The sequence below is a fragment of the Cuculus canorus genome, chromosome 1 (assembly GCF_017976375.1).
Source record: "Cuculus canorus isolate bCucCan1 chromosome 1, bCucCan1.pri, whole genome shotgun sequence".
NCBI lineage: Eukaryota > Metazoa > Chordata > Aves > Cuculiformes > Cuculidae > Cuculus > Cuculus canorus.
Window position 1 is genome coordinate 143,001,215 of NC_071401.1, and position 21,895 is coordinate 143,023,109.

At 38.5% G+C, this 21,895-nt stretch overlaps 1 protein-coding gene across 13 annotated transcripts in view; it reads right to left on the bottom strand.

Annotated features, from left to right (window-relative positions):
• The window catches only part of ERC1 (ELKS/RAB6-interacting/CAST family member 1), a 302,814-nt gene that overhangs the window by 96,685 nt on the left and 184,234 nt on the right, over nt 1-21,895 (bottom strand). For 12 of the 13 annotated variants that reach the window (XM_054067600.1, XM_054067591.1, XM_054067580.1 and 9 more), the window contains one exon: nt 7,825-7,985. In XM_054067600.1, coding sequence (XP_053923575.1) covers nt 7,825-7,985 — 161 coding nt within the window. Of the gene's footprint in view, nt 1-6,813; nt 6,939-7,824; nt 7,986-21,895 lie in introns of those variants that run through there. The other variant, XM_054067629.1, reaches the window with a different exon arrangement.

The window sequence follows — 21,895 nt, forward strand, 5'->3', positions numbered from 1 at the left end:
TTATAAACAATATTGTTGATTATTTATGTCAATACATTTCTAAGAACTGAAGGTAGCCTAATGTAATCCTTGGCTGTTCAAAGCCACTTGCAGTAGTCATCTTTTCATAACAGTATTGGTGGCCTTATATATTTGTTCATATACATGCTAGCTCCTAATACCAGGAAAGACAGTTCTCTTTATCCTGTAATCTGCATAAGCTGTAACACTAGATTTTGGACTGGGAAGAAGAGGCTCAATACCAATGACAATATTATACCTTAAAGAAAGACACTTTTAGGGTGCTTAGCATCATCTTTTAGGATTTCTAAATTAACAGTTCTGGTCAATTTTCATGTTTTTAACTGCTCTTACACGTAGTCACTTGCATGTCACACAGGATACCACCAGACAAACCAGCAACTCCCAAATCCTTCTACTATGAAGTTTTCTCAGAAACTCCACAGATTTGCAGATGGGTGTTTTTTATTTTGCCTAAAAGAACTCAAAAGGACTGTTTGGGAAGGGCGAAAACAAAAAAGATATACTGAATATTCCCATATAGGTTAAAGACAAAGATTGTAGGGGCTGTCAATGACTTGACTCTTTTCTCCAATTTTTTGTACACCCTCCCACTTGTTGGCCTCCAGGACTGTAGGGAAGCAATTACTTGCTTCAATGGTTATTTCTGTAATTAAAGCAAATTGACCTGATTTTCAAAACCGAATTTCTAGTTAACTCCAAAAATCAGTCTGAAGTTAGACTTTGCCTTACTTACACCCCACAAAGTACCACTGTTATTTTAAAAACAATGAAAGAATGACTCGCATATGCACAGTGGCCGTATGACCGCACTGAACCTTTGAGATTTCCCTCCATGTATTTTGAACTATGTTGACGATGTCCGGATGGGATTTACAGTGGCTCAAAGCTACTATTGTTCACACTACATTAAATCTACAATATATGCAATGAGATACCATAATATTTTCACTTGGAACTTCTATTAACCCACAACTTGACTGTATTTAATGAAATATGTAGTGCTCATAGAATTGATTTATATGCATCACTATTTACAGTGCACGTTTCTAAGAGAGGAAAAAGCACCCTAAGGAACTCATGGTTCTTTTGACTTTAACAGAAAGTAAAAAGTGCCTGATTTGGTTTAGCTCAGTAACACCCCTGGAAGCCCCAGAATCTTATAGCTGGATTAGGGATGGCGACAGGAATCACTGATGCAGCTGAAACAGCTAGCATAGGAAATGTGCTATTGCTACCAATCCTGAGCCAAAACACTGCTGCGTATTTTAGAACAAAAATCACAGTGGTATTTATGTTGGTTGTGTATATAAGTATATAGAAACAATAAAAAAGGCATGCTGAAGACCTAGAAACTTATTTTAGTCAGTGTTGTTCTAGAAATAATTGGAGTGGAGGATTCATACACACAGGGGAAATTAACACAGATTCTCCTGGACAGATAAACCTTAGAACTTCTGAATGTACCCTATTACACAAATTGTATGTCAGAATATAGTAGAACAGTGTTTTTCACTGGAAAAGGAATGCAGAATTAGCTAGCAGAAGGCAGTATATTGGTGCCCTTAGAGCTATCTTACAAGCAATATGTTTTACATATTAGTAAAAATAAAACTTTCCCTCTCTCCATTCCTGTTCCTAATATTGGGTTAGCTGGGTACGTATTTCCAGAAAAAATAAGCATTGTTCTCATTATTCTTTTAGAGAAGATAATACGTACAACATAGGGGTTATGACAAAGAAAGTTTTCCCAAAGCAATGCCCTTTGGGCAGTAAAGAACATGGGGCACTAATGACTTCCAAGAAATTATTTTGTGCTGCACCTGCCTCTAAATGTATTTTCAATAATGAACTAGAAAACTGAGAAAAGACAAAAAGGGTATTCATTCACTAGTGCTAGGATTGTATATGCCTAAAAAATGTATACATTTTAGTACTCTGCGTATGTATGCCAAGATCTCTACTGACGAGATCTTTCACAGCAATTTCTGTAAGAATGCCGTAATCTATTAATAGAAAAGAAAAACATAACAAAACTTGTGTGTTCTTAACACTGAGGCTATACACTATGTTTTTCACTTTCTCACTTAAAAGAGGACTAATTTCCTTTCACAATCTAGAAAACTATGTTCCAAGAACTACCAAAGGGATCACTTACACTAAACCCAGTCCCCGGAAAACATATCCAGAATTAAAAAAATATCTCCTGTGGAAAAGCATGGAAACAAGAGCACAGTGTAGGTAAATTCTGAGGAAGTTAATGACTGGATCTCCTCTCCCCGACTCCTCCCTACAACATTAATAGTCTTAGAAATTACCTAGGGGAACAAACCCCTTTAATACCACCTGGTGTACTTTTCAGCAGTTGGTCTTGCTTCCAGGCCTGTCATGGCTCATTAAGATAGTATAGTACTTTCTCTCTACAAGACTGTTCTCAGGGTGCACAGAATTCAAGATAAAATGATATATGGAGGTTTTATCACAAGAGAGAATGGGACAGTGACACATCATGTCAAGATTTTAGTATCCGAAAAAGCCACAGAAGAAAAAGTTTTTCAAGGCAAGTGAAGAGTAAAAACAAACCAGTCACAAAAGATAAACATCAATTCCCAATGCTTAAAGAAACAGAGCAAACCACAACAATCTCATTCCCTGTGTGTGCTCACAGGGGGCACCTTACTTATGCAGGCTTTGCTGAAGGTTCACTTCTTTGCTTTGTAGTTTATCTTTCTGTGAAACTTCAACAATACCGGAGGACAGAAAGGAAAACGGGCTTCATTTCTTCATTGCCAAGAGAGAAAAGGTGCAAGAGAGATTATGTTTTCTCTTAGGCTTTCAGCTGAATTAAAAAATAATAGTAGAAGTCACCAAATTTGAACGTAACCAAGATCTACAATTACATTTATGAAAAGCCTAATGTTTCATTACAGTGAGGAGAACTGCGGTGATAAAAAAATAGAAATTTCTGGCCTTTCAATAAAGTTTAGCCTTAAAAGACACACAATATATCTGTACACTGTATTTCAGCCTTCCTATCAGATTTTGTGCAATTCACTTCGGAGATTAACAGCAGTTCCAATGTCAGTTTATTTGCAATTATTTAAACAAAATGTCTGTATTGTCCAATAATTAGAAATGAATAATTTTTCAAATTTCAGACTACTGCAACTGAACTTTTTACAACTTAAATGTAAAAATCTAACTGGCTGACCAGATATCATTAATATAAACATAATAAATATATTTTATGTTTGATAATTGGAAAGGATAAAGCAATGGTAATGAGATATTGTGTTAATTTTCACTGTGTGCCCTGAAAAAGACATTTTAAAGAAAAATATCTAAGCTTATAGAAGGAAAAAAGGGACTGATGCATCTGCACCTATTCAGCTTTGCCCCAGACAGTAAATCCTAGGGACATGGAGTGCTCCCTCTGGGATGTTAGCTTATTTAAATTCACACAAAGTAATCACAGTAGGTGTGTTGGTACCATTGCCACAGTCACATGGTGGCCTGATATACCAAGGGGCTCAATAACATAATCCGGTTCAATATGATGAAGAGTTTGCACTGGGCTTAGAAACCATACCTTACAGATATGAGGTTAACATATTACTGCTTTGTAGCACCGATAACAGACGGGAAGTGACTCCAAATGACAGAGACTACTGTTTATACACATAGAACACACATGTACTTCTGCAATTAGGAATCACTTCTCCTCTGGAGAACTGTTGTTAAACCAGAGACATAAACTATAATTTCTCTAACATAAAAAAAAAAAAAAAAAAAAAAAAAAATTTCCATTAAGACAACTTCTGATGAGCTGACAAGTTATCATTGGAAGGACACTGATGCTATTTTTTTTTGTGCTGCTTCTGTTCACCATGAGTGTATATAATCTGAAATATTTTTGTTTGGTTAAACTGTTTGCTGTGTTTGAAATTACTTCACACCTCATTTTGGATCAACTGAAATTACTTTTCTGGCAAACAAACTATGTGCCAATTAATCAGTTTCTTTTGGACCACTTTCAATTTCAACCTCATACGCATACCTCCAGACAATACTGCTTTATTGCCGAGAGGATAAACTTTTCAGAAGATAAACCACCTCAGCTTCCACTGACGGCATTTTCAGTTATGAGTGTTCGTGTGTGTGTTTTTGTATTTCTTTTATCTGATAACCAGAAAATGAAAGCATGGACTTATCAACCATCTACCAACTCTTTTTAAATGACTTGCATATCAGGCAAGAAAACTGTAGCAGAGATAAAGATGAACAGTCTTCCTGCACCACACTGCCTAGGCTGGCATCTTAGTTTTAAGAATAGCGCTCGTGTAGCTCTCATCAGGCCTTCCAACTGTGAGATGAAATAAGAAAGGAAGACAATAAACAGCTTCGTTAAGCTACACAGGCCTGGTTCATCTCTGATCACCGCCTACGCTCTGTATCAAATGAAAGTTACTATCTGTGGGAAGTATTAATGTAATTAGAGACTACTGTGATAAATATTCAAAAGACCACTCATGTAAAATCAAAAAAGGCATTTTTTTGACAGTTTAATTTTGAAACACAAGTTATGTTCTATTATAATAATTAATTCATCTGCAATACCCTTGACTATTTTTAAAGAAAAAAGATGATAGTAATTTATTCTTGGACAAGTAATAATCTTTCTGTTACATGACAGCAGGATGAAGGATTCAACTCTGAAGCGTCAACTACATTATGTAAGTCTGTATCTCTTGAATTATAAGGCTAGCAGCAATTGCAATTAGCAAGAGAAGGCATAATTCAGGAAAGGGCTATTGGATATTTTTCCAGGTCTGAAAGAAAAGATTGAGAAATACTCCAACTGTGACTTTTCAACCCTAAAGCAGACAACTAGGGAGAATCTTCTGGTGCTTCTGACCATAACAAAAGGCATGCCTAGTCAAAAAAAATGACAATAACAAAAGAAGTATTTCTTTGCTATATGCAGACACAGTGTCTGTTCCCCTTCCCTATAAGTGCAGTGTCCGCTGCTACAGTTTTGGCAATTGCATGAGCTCAGCCCCAGATTAGACTGTTTGCGCTTGGTTATTTTCACACACTGCCAAAATTTGCTGACAACACCAGGAGAAAAAAAGGGAAAGGAAAACTGGTGATTTTCAACAGTTTATAACTCAGCTCAGCCTAAGCAGGTTTTTATAGGACAAAGAACAGAGATTTCTCTGTAGACAGCACTTTATTCCTGCCTAATTTAAAAGATTTGCTGTGAATGATGGAAACATAAGAACTTCTTAAAGAAAACATAACAAAACAAAAATCCTAGCAATTCACTAGTATTTTTTTTACAGGGGATCATGTTTGGTGATCTAAATAGAGAGACCATTATCTACCTCCATCATAATTATTTACAACAAGTTTTTTTAAAGAAAATGAAAATATTAAAGGAAGAGAGCTTCAAAATATGTAATATTTCTTTAAGGAGAGAAATTTCTTCCTTTGAGTAATTTGCATTTGAGCTATTCTAGTGTCATGGTATTCCCTAAGGAGCGTGAAATGATCTTCTCAGGGTTACAGTCCGTAGTAAACACAAGCTCTACTCTATGAAACAGTATTTTAAATATATATTTTCATTAACATAATATCTAACAACTTCCTACTAAAACCCAAAGGTAACTTTCTGGAGTCCTCTTGTTGCTTTAACACTTTCTGTCAGTCCACAGCTAGAATCTCCTAAAGCAGCATTTCCTAAGCTATTTTTCTTGCACCCCTGCCCCATTAGATGGCTACAGGACCCAGCCTGTTAAGCTTACACCTCTATCAAATCTCAGATTCAATAAGTGCTGCTTTTGAACACCTCAAACTTTTCTCAGTGAAGTGTGCCCCAAATCTTGGGAAACATTGAACAGTATCTGTACAACAGCTATTGTTTTCTGTTAACGATACCAAAACCAGCTAAATGCTTTACAAAATTGACCACTCATTCAATTACTGTTATTTTTTAGTTGAACTAGTAGGAAACATTTTAACATTAAAAACTTTTTGCAAAACTAGAAAACAGATGACAAGAGTGCTTTTCATAGAGGGCATCGTCTGGGAAAGTAGGGCAATGAAGAATATACTGAAGTTTCTGTATATAAATGTAAGATATTTAATTGACTAGGAGTCCTCAGTGGAGGCTTGTTTGCAACAGAGCCTCATGGTGAGGGCAAGTTTTTGAAGTTTGGAGCAGCTTTGGCAGCTTTATAGAACTTTTAGACAGACCAGCTATGACTAAAACATGCTCAGCTAGTTAACTATACAAACATAATGTTTTTTCCATATTTCTCTCCATGTGCTGACAGCATTACCATTCTCTCCAGTGTTCTTCTTCCTTCTGAGGAACAATGGATCTAGCAGTTTATGCAGTTCCCCATACTACATTTCAGTACAACAACTTTCCAACAATAACTTACTCAGCTAAGAAAGGTCATAATTTAAAAGAAGGGAGTAGTTATATTAAAGGCTCTAGAGCTACACAATTCCAAATATATTTCAGGATATACTGTACACTACGTGTATATTTTAATGAGAAGGTTTGGCAGAGCAGTTTGGCAGAAGAAAGTACTGCCAAGTGATTGGATATGGGATATATCTCCAGTTGCTTTGGATTCCCACATCACCTTAAGAGCTATTCTTCCCATACCCCAATACAAAAACTCTCAAGGCAGTCAAATTTATAGCTCAATAAATTTTTTTATTAAAAATAAAAAGTGTGGCTTTTAAGTACTGCAATCTTCCAACGTTTTTATGCCAGGTCTAGATCAGACTGCTGTAGCTGAATATGAAGCTCGGGAGGCTTGGCCCACTTTATACAGCACTCTCAAGCTAGATTTTCAAGATCTAAGCCACTTCTCTTTCCATTTTGTAACAGCTGTTTTTCTATCCTTTCATGAAAAAAAAAAAAAAAGAAAAGGAAAGAGGCTAGTGTAGAAAAGTTAAATAAATAAATAATGGCTCACAAAACCACAGTGGAGGAACCACTGCTGGTCCTGCCAATAAAAATGTTCCTTCTCTTCAGGGCTGGCTAAACAACTGAAAGTGTTTTAATGAACTTCTGGCAGCACTATCCATCATTGCACTAAATGGATTCATGTCTCCCTTAACTGAGGATAACTATTTATCTATTATGCACGGTCAAAAATTAGGAAGTATTTAAGCCTTAAAAGTCTTATTCCTCACTTCTCCCCACCTCTTCAAAGCTTGGTTTTATTCAGGCCTCACTATGTTAAGATGACAAGAGAAGTCTGATTGATAAAGAACTTCAAACTCTGTTCCAGCTCTAATGAATCGTGTGCATGAGTTTGAAAAATACTTTAGCAGACTAGACATCTGCAGTCTGATTTTAGCATCGCGACTACCTGACATTATGTTTATCTCTTCCCTCTTTCGTTTTTGTTATTTGTTACAATGACTCATGTCTTACCTTGAAGTAGATTATAGGCTACTCAAAGCAAGATGGCACATCCATAAGACACACAAAATAAATGACCCCCAATAATTGTTTAGAATCTTTCGAGATGCTATCATGCAAATATAGTCTACTCTAAATGATCATAAGGAAGAAATGTTTTTGAGCTCTAATAAAAGCATGAAAGTAATGTAAGTAATCCCTGGTCAGAAGTCACTTTGGGAAACTCAACTGATTACATAGGTGGCTGCTGTCTACAGAGACACATTCCTGCAGCAGTTGTCTTCAGAACACCAGGGATCAGAGGAGAATTCAGAGATATAAATAAAACATGCTTACAAATAATGAAAACAAACACTTACTTCATCTCCAGGACTTCCTCCAAATGTTTCCTTCTTTCAGCTCGTAGGTTGGTCAAATGAGTTTCCTTCTCAGCCAAAGACTGCTGTGTAGAGGACAGTTTTGCTTTCATTGACTCCAGCTCCTGCTTAACCTTCTCCATGGCCATCATCAGCTCTTCTACCTGAAACATTTTTGGGAGACACAGGAGGAGAGAAAAATAGTGTAATGTGATCAACTGGAACTTCCTACATGTCACAACTAAATTGGAACACAAGAGTTACCAGTACATGTAGACTGGAAGCATCATCTAGTGCTGTGGACAGTACGTCTACACATGACTGAAGCACCATTACAGGCTGTGAATCAACATAGTCTGGTCACTAGAACATTACCATTATAATACCAAATTACAAATCTTCAACCCCTCACTATTTCTGCTTTAGATAATGTACCACAAGGATAAAAGAATGACCTATATGTATTAAAATTAGCCCACAAAAATGCTAGGTGTTAAATGAAATACACTGATAAAATATCAAAACTATAAAAAACTTTTCTCTGCAAATGATGCCTAAGAAAAACTACCTAAGCACTTTAAGAATGAAGGTAATCGTTCCAAAACAGAGAGAGGTCTGGGTTAACATGAAGATGTAAGACTACTGCCCTCAAAATACCTGCTTAACAATGCTTATAGGTATGTTTTGTGATTAAGCAACATAAAAGACATTAAAAAATTGCTGATGGCATTCAGGTATAGCAAAACAATGCTCATATCTTCAGCTAAATAGGAAAGGTTTGGAATGAAGATGATTGTGAATTCCAGCATAGATACTACAGATGCAAGTAGTCATATTTTATTTTGCACTTGCAGCAGGTTCTTTCTCAGCTAGAATTTATCACTGCTCACATGCAAAACCACAATAAAAGCTCGAGTGTAGCTAGATGTAACATACAAAAACCTCCGGATATTCTTTTAATGATTTTATAATAATGCTTGACAGCACACATTACTTTCGCTTTCTTCCATACAGATTTTCCCTATTATGTCAGAGCGTTCATAAACAATTTCGTCATGTGCTTTAAATGGGAGAAACTCAGGTGCTAGTATTGCACATAATAGATCATTTGTATAAATTTAGTATGACAATACGGCATTGCACTGCATTTATATCCCTGCATAACAATTCACCTGGAAGTGAATTACTGAAACGATATTCTACTTATGTGGTTTTACAAAGAGTTGGGCACGTAACTCACTATACAGGTGCTGGAGGATGGAAGGTATGCATGGATCATACCACTCTTTGCTTTAATATATCCTGTACTCCTAGAGGCAGAGCTAATAACTCAGGACAAACACAGATAACAAGACTGGATTTTGTCCTCAATCAAGGATAGAGCAAGCAACATTGGAATTCAGAATTAGCAGATTTATAAAAATCTATCATAGCTTACTGCAGAAGGCGTATCTACTTCCACCAAAATGCAGCTGACAACAAACAATCCTCTTAGGTCCAGAAAATTAAGAAAAATTTAAAATACACAATTATCAAAACTTATTCAAAATGTACAGCAAATAATTCATCTAGGAATAAAGAAACTGTAGGAGAATTTCAGTGACACATAGTTTTTCCTATCTTCCTAGAGTTTAGTGTGCAAAATAAAAAAAAATCAGAAACTCTGTAAATTTTTAAAATAAACAGAGAAAATGTCAGAAAACAAAACAGAGAAATATGTCAGAAGAGAATGCAAAGAAAAACTGCAGAAACAAAGAACAGCAAAATATTACTAGGATGGAAACTGATGCCTAGAAAGAGAAAAATAGCAACATGCTGGGGAAGTGAAGGTGTACTAGTGTATCGACTTCTCATATATCAGGTTCTGCTTCCTTTGGGTGGATCAGAATTACCTACATAAATATTTTCCTTCAAACTGAGAAGAAAAGAGGCATACCAGCTACAAACCCCTCTGCTTATAACAGAAAACAACCTCAAATAAACAAGTCCCCAGCCAACCTCAACAATCAAACTGGCTTGTGTCAATCTGTCAGTTGCCAAGACAAAACAATCTTTGAAGAAACATCTTTTTCCATAATCAGGTTTGAAAGATTTCTGACATCCTTCATTCCATTCCCAGCCATCAAGATTTGTGATGCTAGCATTGAGGGTCTGGTTTGCTTGATGCAGATCTGTAGCATAACAACACCGTGCTGTTAAGAAGACACAACACAGGAGTAGAGGCTGATATCTAGGCCAAGGCTCCTAGTGCTAGAAGGAAAGATCTAATTCTGCAGGAGTACTTTGTACTAGTGGTTATAGCACGTACTTAATCTTTTTCTCATTGCTCTGTTTGCTAATTCTTTTAATTCTAAAGTTATATACTGTACTTTTGCAGGTTAACAGAAAATGGATTTAATCATGTATTAGGAATGGCTGGAATGCAAGTGGCTTTTAAACTGTGCCAACAACTTCGTTTACAACTGTCATTACCTTCCATCCTCTCCAACAAGTACCATTTGTCATGAGACTACTAAAGACAAAATTCACCAAAATAGTGATGACTGTATTCACAATAAAGACTTCATTGTTCAGATCCATCAAGTTATAGATATTCCATGGCACCATTTCAATTAAACTTCTACAAAACAAAACATTTTATTTGGCAGCTTATGAATCTTAGCGCAGACCTGTCTGTATATGTCCCAGTAAGCAGTCCTGTGAGAAATGATACAGGAATATAAGCTGAAAGGAAACTGCTTGCAAAGCACATCTAATTTAGCCTATTCAAAAAAATTCAAATCTAGCCTTGATTTTTTCCCCCCGAGAGTGGGTAATTATATAATAAAGAAAAAATATTTGCCAAGAACCTGAGTTCTTGGCACACTGAGACATTTTCAGAGACATGCTGCTGACATTCCCAATTTAACTGCAGGTAAGCTTGTGCCCTGTCAGCTATAACTAGAAAGTTTCCACTTCAGAAGGTGTTAAGAGTGCACTCCTGCTCCTCTTTTCCCTCTGCTCAAATGATAGTATATAAAATACAGAATATCTGACTATCTATGACTTACCTGTGATTCAGTTCTCTGTAGACAGGCCTGAAACGTCTTAATGTATTCTGAGGAGGATGGATCAGCAGAGAACTTAAATGGAGACTGTTTTATAATCATTTTTAGGCCTTAAGTGACAGCTTATCTTTAAGGAAGAACATGAAGGTGGATGAAGTTTCCCTTAGAGGACAGAGTTTCTGACAGATTGAATACACTATGTGAAAGAGGGCAAACTATGTCAATTAGATCAGTATGAGATTAACAAGCAGCAGAAAATGGAAACGCCGACAAAGGATAAATTTTTTACACAGTATTATGTGTCCTTAGAAGCATGGAAGCAAGATGGAAAGAAAAGGGACTACAATAGAATTTTGTCTACCGTGTCAATGGCAGCCTGTAAAGAAACAGAAAAAATCATAGAACCACAGAATAGCTTGAGTTGGAAGGGACCTTAAAGATCATCCGGTTCCAACCCCCCTGCCATGGGCAGGGACATCGCACTAGGTCAGGCTGCCCAAGGCACCATCCAACCTGGCCTTGAACACCTCCAGGGATGGGGCAGCCACAACTCCCCTGGGCAACCTGTGCCAGTGCCTCATCACTCTCTTCGTGGAGAAACTCCTCCTTATATCTAGTTTAAATCTGCCCCTTTCCAGTTTATAGCCAATTTATGATGTAATACCAAAAAATTGAAGCCTTTTTCAGGAGCCTATCTACCATCTTAACGTCCCTGCTCCTATGATCTCTAATTTCAGGCTGCTCTGATGCCACTGTACACCAGAAATCACGCTACTGCATAGACATATAGTTACCACATTATCTCCAAGTATGAGGTGCTTCCGGTAAGCTTTTCTGCGTAATGTGAAGCCAGGGACTTCCAAAGATCTTGGCCAAGTTTCCCAAAAGTCAGTAAAATTAAGAAAGGGATATGGAAAGGATTATGAAAGGGATATTAATGAGGCTAGGGATCCTACTAAGCTCTGGACTAGCTCCTGGAAAGATTACTGATGATCATGATAGGCGAGCTCAAACTCCTACCTCTTATGTGAGAACTAATGCACTACTGAAAATTTTTGACACACTGTAGGTATTCCAGGCCAGGAAGAAGGCTACATCAACAGACATGGCTGGTATTGGTTGCCTCTTAAAATCAGCACCCAGAGACTCCAATACCTAAAGTCAATCCAGACAGACAGACAGGCTAACTAAAGAAGCTCAAGATCCCCAAACTCTCTAGTGTGTTTAAATTACGATCTAGTGGCAGCTACATTTTTCTTCCCATTGTGAACTTTGTCCTCAGTGATGGATCACCTGAAGAGAACTTTTCTACTGCAGAGAAAATTGAAAAAGGCCTCTATAGCCCTCTCAGGAAGATAGTTCTGGAGCTTAACTTTCTGCTTACACCTTTTTAGAGAAGTGGAGCAATTTTGGGTCACCAGCCAAGCAACAAATGTCTGATGAATGCTGGTAACATGATGGAATTCACTGCAGCGGTACTGTGCGAATACAAAGAGGCAATAGACAAAGTCATCAATATGGAAAAAAAAATGTGGGGAGAGGGGAAGCAAAATGCTATGCACTTAACAATAACACTTGCATGGGGAGAGGATCGATTCTGAAACGCAATCCACTTTTATATGCTATGTGCATATAAAGAAAGAGGAAAAAGCTAGAGAACAACCTCCATATACACTGCAAAGGAAAACTTTCCAGTCTCAAGTGACAGGACATGAATGCATCCATAGTTCAAATATATATGACTGGTTTAATTAATATTTATTAAGGATAGCATATCACCGGTACATTACATAAAAATGTTAGATCAAGCTTTTCCCCACCTGTAGATTAACAAACTTTGCAGAATAGACTGCATTTCTCTTTGTTATTAATTTTTTTCATAGAATGGTTCAAGTTGGACGGAACATTTAAATATCAACTAGTCCAACCCTCCTGCCACCAACAGGGATGTCTTTCATTACATCATATCACTCAAAGCCCCGTCCAACCTGACCTTGACCAATTCTAATGATAGGGCATCCACAACGTCTCTGGGCAATCCGCTCCAGTGTCCCACTATTGTCATAGTAAAGAATTTCCTCCTTACGCGCAATCTAAATTCACCCCCACTCAGTTTAAAACTGTTGCTCCTTCTCCTGTCACTACAGGCCCTGGCAAAAAGTCTCTCTTCATCTTTCTTATAAGTTCCCATTATATACTGAAAGGTCACAATGAGATCTCCCCAAAGCCTTTTCTCCAAGGAGGACAACCCCAATTTCCTCTGCCTTTCTTCAAGGAGAAGTGCTCCAGACCTTCGACTATTTTATTTGCCCTCCTCTGGACCTACTCTAACAGGTCCATGTCTTTCCTGTGCTGGGGACTTCAGAGCTCGAATCAGTACTCCAGGCTTTGTTCATGAGGTTTTTCTTTCACTTCGCTTTGTTCACGAGGTTTTTCACTGATTTAGCTAAGGTTTCAGTCATACAGATGGTCCAAGGTATGGGTTTGTCTTGTTATTTTCCCTTCCTCATTCTTTTTTTTTGTTTAATTTTGATCAAGCACAAAAGACTGCACATCACTCCATAATTAAAGGTTTCAAAGGATATGGCAAAAAGACTTGACTATACACTAAGAACTCTACTCCTGAACTTGAGTTACAGTACTTCGGATGCAGTGATACAAGGAAAACGTATAATTTATGTTTAATTACATGCCTGAAAACAGACACATTTTTATGCTCCTGATTTAAAGAAAGAAACTGGTTTTTTTTCAATCTACAGATAGACACAGTGAGCTATGAGTTAGCTACTTATATTCATTATCGTGTTTCAAAAGTTCCAGGGGGAATACAAAATGATGAAATTTTAGAGAATAAAGATACAAATACCAACATGAAAAATTAATTTTCCACAAGCATTATATAAATCAATCACTAGAGAGCTTATTTTCAAAACCACCTCAGTAGGCTAAATTGTATATTTAAAATTATTTGCTTTCTGAACATAGGGCTTTCTTGTATAAATAAGAAATTAGCATTACAAGACAAAATGTACTGGAAATCTGTACTCTTGCCCAGAATGAATTAGGCCAGCAAAAGAAAAATTCTTGCAATTACAACTCAGTGGTAAGAATGCTACAAGGACTGAAAAAAAAAATAATTAACATTTCTCATAAAGTGCAACTCTCTCTCTCAGAGGACTTTCTCCTCCTTTTTGACAGCTCTTGAGTATTTAAAATATTTTTTACTTCACTGTGTACATTACCGAAATGATAAAGGGACTGCAAATTTCTGCACTGTCTTTTACTTAGTTGAACTGATCGGACTGAGGACAAAGGGAAGGGAAAGAAATAGACATGAAAAGAAAGACAAAGGCAAGAGTTCTGGCTCCATGCAAACTTGTTTGGATCCCAGAAAATTTTCCCAGAACAGATGTTAAGACATGGAAAAAGCACAGGCCAGACTTGGGACTTAAGTATGTAATTTAACTGCCTCAAGTAACATATTACAGAGAGAAAGAACGGAGTCTGACATAACTTGGATTGCCAGCAGGACCAGATGGTTTGCTTAAATCACAAGCTAATAAACCTTTACACAAAATAAGAGGGAAATGAATTATGGTTTCATCATAGCCCGATTTTTGTTAAAGCAGTAGGGTGGCTTTAGGTACTCTTAAAGACTATATCCAAGACACTTAACTAAATTCTTGGCTATTCTGAATTAAGGGAAGAACTTTCAAATTCTTATAGATACTGGGAAAGCTGTTAATCATACTTTTTTGAGACCTAAAAATATCAGCGGAAAATGAGAGAAATAAGCAAGCAATACCAAGAAAAAAAAATCCTACAGCCCCCACCCCCTGACAAAATTAAAATGTTATTTCTGGTTCAGAAGGTAAGGACAACCCTCAACTAAGAGAGGAGTTGAAAGCTCTACCACACTGACAGCAGAAGGGTATAAAGCAGAATAGCTCTGCCCCACCACGGAAGCTCTGGCACCAATTCAAGCCCTTCTTATTCACTACTGGTGCAGGAGTACGCACATGCCTGTAGGTGGACAGAGGAACACATCATGGCTACTGGTTTCTCTGTTACAGAGTAATAGAATGGTTTGGGTTGGAAGGCACCCTAAAGATCATCCAGTTCCAAACCCCCTTCCATGGGCAGGGACACCTCCCACTGGATCAGGCTACCTGGGGTCCTATCCAACCTGGCCCTGAACACCTGGCATCCACAGCTTTCCTGGGCAACCTGTGCCAGGGCCTCACCACTCTCATGGTGAAGAAATTCTTTCTTATGTCTAGTCCAAATCTGCCTCTCTCCAGTTTATGCTCATTAGAATCATAGAATCATAAGTTTGGAAAGGACTCATTGGATCATCAAATCCAACCATTCCTAACAACTCCTAAACCATGCCCCTCAGCACCTTGTCCACCCATCCCTTAAGCACCTTCAGGGAAGGTGACTCAACCACCTCCCTGGGCAGCCTGTTCCAGTGCCCAATGACCCTTTCTGTGAAAAATTTTTTCATTATGTCCAGCCTGAACCTTCCCTGGTGGAGCTTAAGGCCATTCCCTCTTGTCCTGTCCCCTGTCACTTGGGAGAAGAGGCCAACTCCTTCCTCTCTACAACCTCCTTTCAGGTAGTTGTAGAGAGCAGTGTCTTCCCTCAGCCTCCTCTTCTCCAGGCTAAACAACCCCAGCTCTCTCAGCCGCTCCTCGTAAGACTTGTTCTCCAGCCCCCTCACCAGCTTCGTTGCTCTTCTCTGGACACGCTCCAGAGCCTCAACATCCTTCTTGTGGTGAGGGGCCCAGAACTAAACACAGTACTCAAGGTGCAGTCTCACCAGTGCCAAGTACAGAGGGAGAATAACCTCCCTGGACCTGCTGGTCACACCATTTCTGATACAAGCCAAGATGCCAATGGCCTTCTTGGCCACCTGGGCATGCTGCTGGCTCATGTTCAGTCGGCTGTCAACCAACACCCTTAAGTCCTTCTCCTCTAGGCAGCTTTCTAGCCAGATGTCTCCTATCTGTAGCACTGCATAGGATTTTTGCGCCCCAAGTGCAGGACCCGGCATTTGGCCTTGTTAAACGTCATGCCATTGGTCTCAGCCCAGCGGTCCACCCTGTTCAGATGCTTTTGCAGAGCCTCCCTACCCTCCAGCAGATCCACACTTCCACCCAGCTTAGTGTCATTCGCAAACTTGCTAAGGGTGCACTCAATGCCTTCATCCAGGTCATTGATAAGGATGTTGAAGAGGGCTGGACCCAGTACCGAGTCCTGGGGAACCCCACTTGTGACTGGCCTCCAGCTGGCGTTAACTCCATTGACCACCGCTCTCTGGGCCCGGCCATCCAACCAGTCTTCAACCCAGGGGAGTGTGTGCCTGTCCAGGCCAGAGGCTGACAGTTTCTGAAGCAGAATGCTATGAGAAACTGTGTCAAAGGCTTTACTGAAGTCCAAGAAGACTACATCCACAGCCTTTCCCTCATCCAGTAGTCAAGTCATTTTGTCATAGAAGGCAATCAGGTTAGTTTGGCAAGACCTGCCTTTCGTGAACTCATGTTGACTGGGCCTGATCACCCGGTTCTCTTGCATGTGCTTCATGATAGCACTCAAGATCACCTGTTCCATGACTTTCCCCGGCACTGAGGTCAGACTGACAGGCCTGTAGTTCCCTGGATCCTCCCTGCAGCCCTTCTTGTAGATGGGCACAACATCAGCCAGCCTCCAATCCAGTGGAACTTCCCCAGTCAGCCAGGACCGATGGAAGATGATGGAAAGGGGTTTGGAAAGCACATTCACCAGCTCCTTCAACACTCTTGGGTGGATCCCATCCAGCCCCATAGACTTGTGGGTGTCTAGCTGGGCAAGCAAGTCTCTAACTGCCTCCTCTTGGATCATGGGAGCCTCATTCTGCTCCTCTAACTCCTGGGTTTGTACACAGAGGGAACAACTTTCCTTACTATTAAAGACTGAGGCAAAGAAGGCATTAAGTACCTCAGACTTGTCCTCATCCCCTGTCACTGTTTTTCCTTCTGCATCCAATAGGGACTGAATATTCTCCCTAGTCCTCCTTTTATTGTTAATGTATTTGTAGAAAGATTTTTTATTATCTTTCATAGACTTAGCCAGATTGATTTCTAGTTGGGCCTTAGCCCTCCTGATTTTTTCCCTGCATGATCTCACTTCTCCTCTGTAGTCCACCCAAGACACCTGTCCCTTCTTCCAGAGCTCATAGACATTCCTCTTCTTTTTGGTGCCTCTCAAGATCTCCCTACTCAGCCAAGCTGTTTTTTCCCCCTGCTGGCTCCTTTTCTGGAACATGGGGATGGCTTGCTCCTGAGCAGCTAGGATTCAATTTTTGAAGAGTGCCCAGCCCTTGTGGGCTCCCTTGCCCTTAAGGACTGTCTCCCATGCGACTTTGCCAACCAGCCTTCTGAACAGTCCAAAGTCTGCCCGCTGGAAGTTTAATGTGACTGTTCTGCTAATTCCCTTCTTCATCTCACCTAGAACTGAAAACCCTATCATCTCATGACTGCTTTGTCCCAGGCATCCTCCAACCATCACATCTCCCACAAGGCCTTCTCTGTTCACAAACAGCAGGTCCAGGAGGACACCCTCCTTTGTCGACTCATTGCCCCGTGTCCTATCACTACAAGCCTTTGTGAACAGTCCCTCCAATGCCAATGTGACACTATTAATCCTTTTGAAGCCAATACATAAAGGGTTGAGAGCCTTTACCTTAACCTTTATTCTGTAATTGTAGGTGCTATATAGATAGACTAAGATGAACAGATGTTCACCTAAAGAGTGTTCCTCCCTACACTATCACTCTATATAAATGCTTCATTTGTTCTGTGTGGTCACTGGTAATGAACATTGTCATAAGATTCTATGCAGACAAGTTTAAAACTCTTTTTTCTTTTTTTTCTTCACAAGTTAGAATTCGCCAGTTGAAGATCCTATCTAAAGACAACTGGAAATAAAGACAGCAGAATATTGTGCAAAAATTCAGATGTTTCTATATATCACATTTACCTCCATATCAGAGATGATGCCAGATTACCAGCACCTCTTTTTTCCAAGGTGAACTGTGTATAATATTGGAGGACTCTTGCAGACTGTGCACATGGAGAAGAAGAGTTCTGTTTAGTTCACAATAAACAGGGGACTCGGTGTCAAAGCTGTGAAAATGGCTGATGGATTATCAGGCGTCCAAAGGAAAGATAGGATCTCCTGATCATCTGTAATATACAGCAGTAATTTCAGGGATGAACTTTGTTTCTTTATATTCATGTGTGGCATTCTTACGTCTTTCTGCCTTTGCTTTTTTGGTTGTTAGTTTTTTGTACATTCAGCATCACTGATAAAATACAGTGCTTTTCCGTTTAATAGAACTGGTGCCACTCTAACATGCTTACATTATTAATTAGCAAAATCGGAGAAGACAAAGAGAAAAAGGAGAGAACAAAAGACTGCGCTCTGAGAAGCTGCAGGATACTGCAGTTGAATGCAAATTTTATCACTGTGAGAGTGAGACACTTAAGACAGCTGATGTTTCTTGTTTCCTTGAGTTGGTCTCTCAACGAAAACTTTCATTATAAAAAAAAGATCTGATAATGAAGAAGAGTTAATGCTCTGTATTGCTCCTTGCTGTCTCCAGTAATGGCTCTATACAATAAAAAGTGCTAGTGTTAGTGCTTTTATTAGACGGATCATGTATTTCACGTTACCATGTTACTTCTGCAGAACCTACAGAAATAGAAATGCAGGAGTCTCTGTAAAGAACTACGTTACTTGAGTATTAAGAGTGCTTTTTGCTCTTACTCTGGGATCACTGCGCTCTTACATGAAGGAGAAGGAATCAAACTCACAGATATTTGGAAAAGAGAACACTCCTGATCTGCCAGACTTTGGGACTGAATAAATCACAGCTGTGTCCCATTAGGATGCTTGGAGGTAACTTCGACAGCTAGTTAGTATCTCTGAAATGAGGGCCATAAGCCATATAAATAAGCAAGAGCCTACTGCTGGGACAAGAGCTCTTGAGAAGGAAGAAATAATTGCCTCTGCTTAACACATACAAAATATTTGAGTCAAGCCTGGAAAAAATAAATGAAAAACTGAATTCTGATTTCTATTGAGGAGAGAAACCTGTTGTAGTCTCCAGTATCTGAAGACAAGTTGCAATTTCATTTCTGCCTTTCCCTCAACTGGAACCATTATTTGATGAAGTATTCTCATTACCCTTTTTAACCCTTGCAACCAAAGCAAAGGAAGCTGTCCTGTTTTACTTTACATGGATCTACAGTCCTAGGAAACTGTCCTGTGTTTTATCTTCTGTGCCTAGCAATGAATCTTCTCCAGCACCATGGGAACCCAGCACTAATCACTACTTCAAGGAATAACAAACAAATCAAGGGATAACAAACAATCTTGCAAAAACTTGTCTTTTGATCACCATTTAAAAACCTCTACAGAGGCAGAGAGACAAGAATTCAGCACCCTTAGCACATTCTGCACACACTCACTTAGCACAATTGCTTACATCTGAACAGAATCTTAACAACTATGGTTAATTTATGATACTCCAGCCACAACTCTAAACATGGATGTCTTCAAACTAACCTCACCTTTCTCAGGGTACATCTATTCTGTGACTGCTGCTAAAGCAGCAGTAGCAAATGGGCCGAAGAAAGCCTTTCAGCTCAGACTAATTGCCCAAGGACTTCAGCATTTTTTTACAAGTCTCCCGTAGAGCATGCTGATTTCCATTTTGCTGCATTTTAGACAGTTTCGACTTAACTAGGGTATGTCAGCACAGCAGACAGCTTAGACGTAAATGAATAATATTCAAAGTAAATATTTAATGCTGTGCTACATAGCATAGCGTAGACTGTCAATTTACATACCATTGATTGATTCTACAAAGAGAAAAATTCTGGGATGATGTATTAACTCGCTACAAGTAGTGAAAAAAATGGTATGCTAATTCCACATACAACTTTGACACTTTTCCCAAAAGACATTAAGGATCATGAACATAAATACATGAAAGCACAGTCATTATGTGAAAGCACATGCATTGCCACAGAAAGATTAAAAACTTTGGGGGGAGCTAACTGAAGAACTACAGGCTTATTGGCAAGCTCAGGAAAGTTTCCACCCCCACTAACTTGTGGAAACAATTCGTTAGCATTGTAGTTAACAAAACACAAATAGAAGAATCTAGCCATAATAACTAAAAAACAACCCCACCGTACTGAGCCAGCTGAACTCAGGCTGAAATTTGATGAAGGAATCTGATGGTAAACAGCAATAGAGCCAAGTCTGGTAGTTTTTGTGTGAATGGGAAATGTTTCAAAAAGAAGAGGCATCCTCAATTTAATGAGCCTCAAGTCTGTAATTCTTCTGTGTTTTTCTGTATAGGAGAAATGGTCTGGAAAGGAATACAATTTCTTTCCTTGCACTTCATGGAACTTTGGGAAAAATAAATTATGTTGGAAAAAAAATATACATTTTTAAATTTATGAATGTACAAGTCTAACGAACTTTTCTAATGCTTTAATTTACATACTGTTATATCAAACTTGCATGTAATATCACAGTTAAAGAACACAACCGGAAAATGAAAAAGAAATTCCAAATGAAAAGAGCCCCAAACTAGGTTTGAACAAATATTAACACAGGTATTTGGCTGGGTCCTTAAAATTCCAACTAAGCATTAATGTAACCAAATCTGCATGACTTTCTCCTTCAAAGTAGACTTGAAGGCAACTTAAAGTCTTTGAATTTCTGTTGAGCCACAACAAATAAAATACTACCCAGAGGTAAATACTTTAGAGAATAATATAATGGGTAAAGAGATGCCAAGATAGAGCTTTGTCTAGTATATTTGACTGTAATAAAAGGTATAATGTGAAATCAGTATTTATCTATTAAACATTAAAAAGGGATAAAATCCCCGACAAAATAATCTTAAAATCAGCATTTGCACCATATTTCTATGTAACAGTTTTCATCAGTATTTCTCATTTCATCAAATGAAAAAGTGACTTACATATAAAATGCTCAATGTATAGTTTGAACACAGATTAATTACCCTTTCAGTGTCCCAGTTCTCCTAAAATTCATCAAATTTTGCCCACTTTGCAACCTTAAACAAGTACAACAAATTAAACAGAATCAAAAGTTTTTCAAAGTTTTTTCCCTGTAACGTTAGAAAAAGATCTCTGTCCCAAAGACTTTCAGCATGATTTTTTATTCATCAGTTTTTTTCCTATTCATTCTTCTATACTGGAGGCAAAAAAAGAAATATCCCCCAAGGCCTCATCTAGGCACAGCTGAAGAATTGAAGACAGAAAAGAATAAAAATTCCACTCTGTTACACCTCTTAAAAGGGACATTACTGAATACAGAAAGAACTACAGACTGAATCACTCTCCCCACGTAAGGGGTGTGACTCAATACAAATCTGAGTGTCTTTAAAGGAACGGGCTATGTAATACATTTAAATGCCTGGGGAGAAGTAGTAACTTCAGGGAGAAGCAGTGCTTCTAAAAATGACTGTAAACTTATCCACTGACAAGGACACACTGTACAGTCAACTTTATGTGGCAAAGACACTTTCTCTAGCCAAAGAAAAAGAATCAGACAAAAAAAAAATGAAAAGAACCCTCCCTCTTGAAAACCAATGTCAAGACTATACTTCAGGCTGACAACTGAGTTAAAAAGTTCTTAAAAACAATTCATACCAGTAAAAGAAATAAAAACAAGATATAGCACAGATTTTTACTTACTATGAACTAAACAAGCAAATAACTTTGTAAATGCATGTGTATACACACACTCAAAAATCAAAAGTAGTTTGGCAGACTTTTACAGAAAGGAGCTTTGCAGAACATATCTAAGAGAAGTTCAGCCAAAGAGAATGGAAACTGAGTTGAAAAATCAGGGGAAAGAAAGGAGGCTCCAGCACCTTCATCCCCAAAACCATACCTTGGATTACTGCCTTGATCTACAATCACTTGGTTTATCAAACTTCC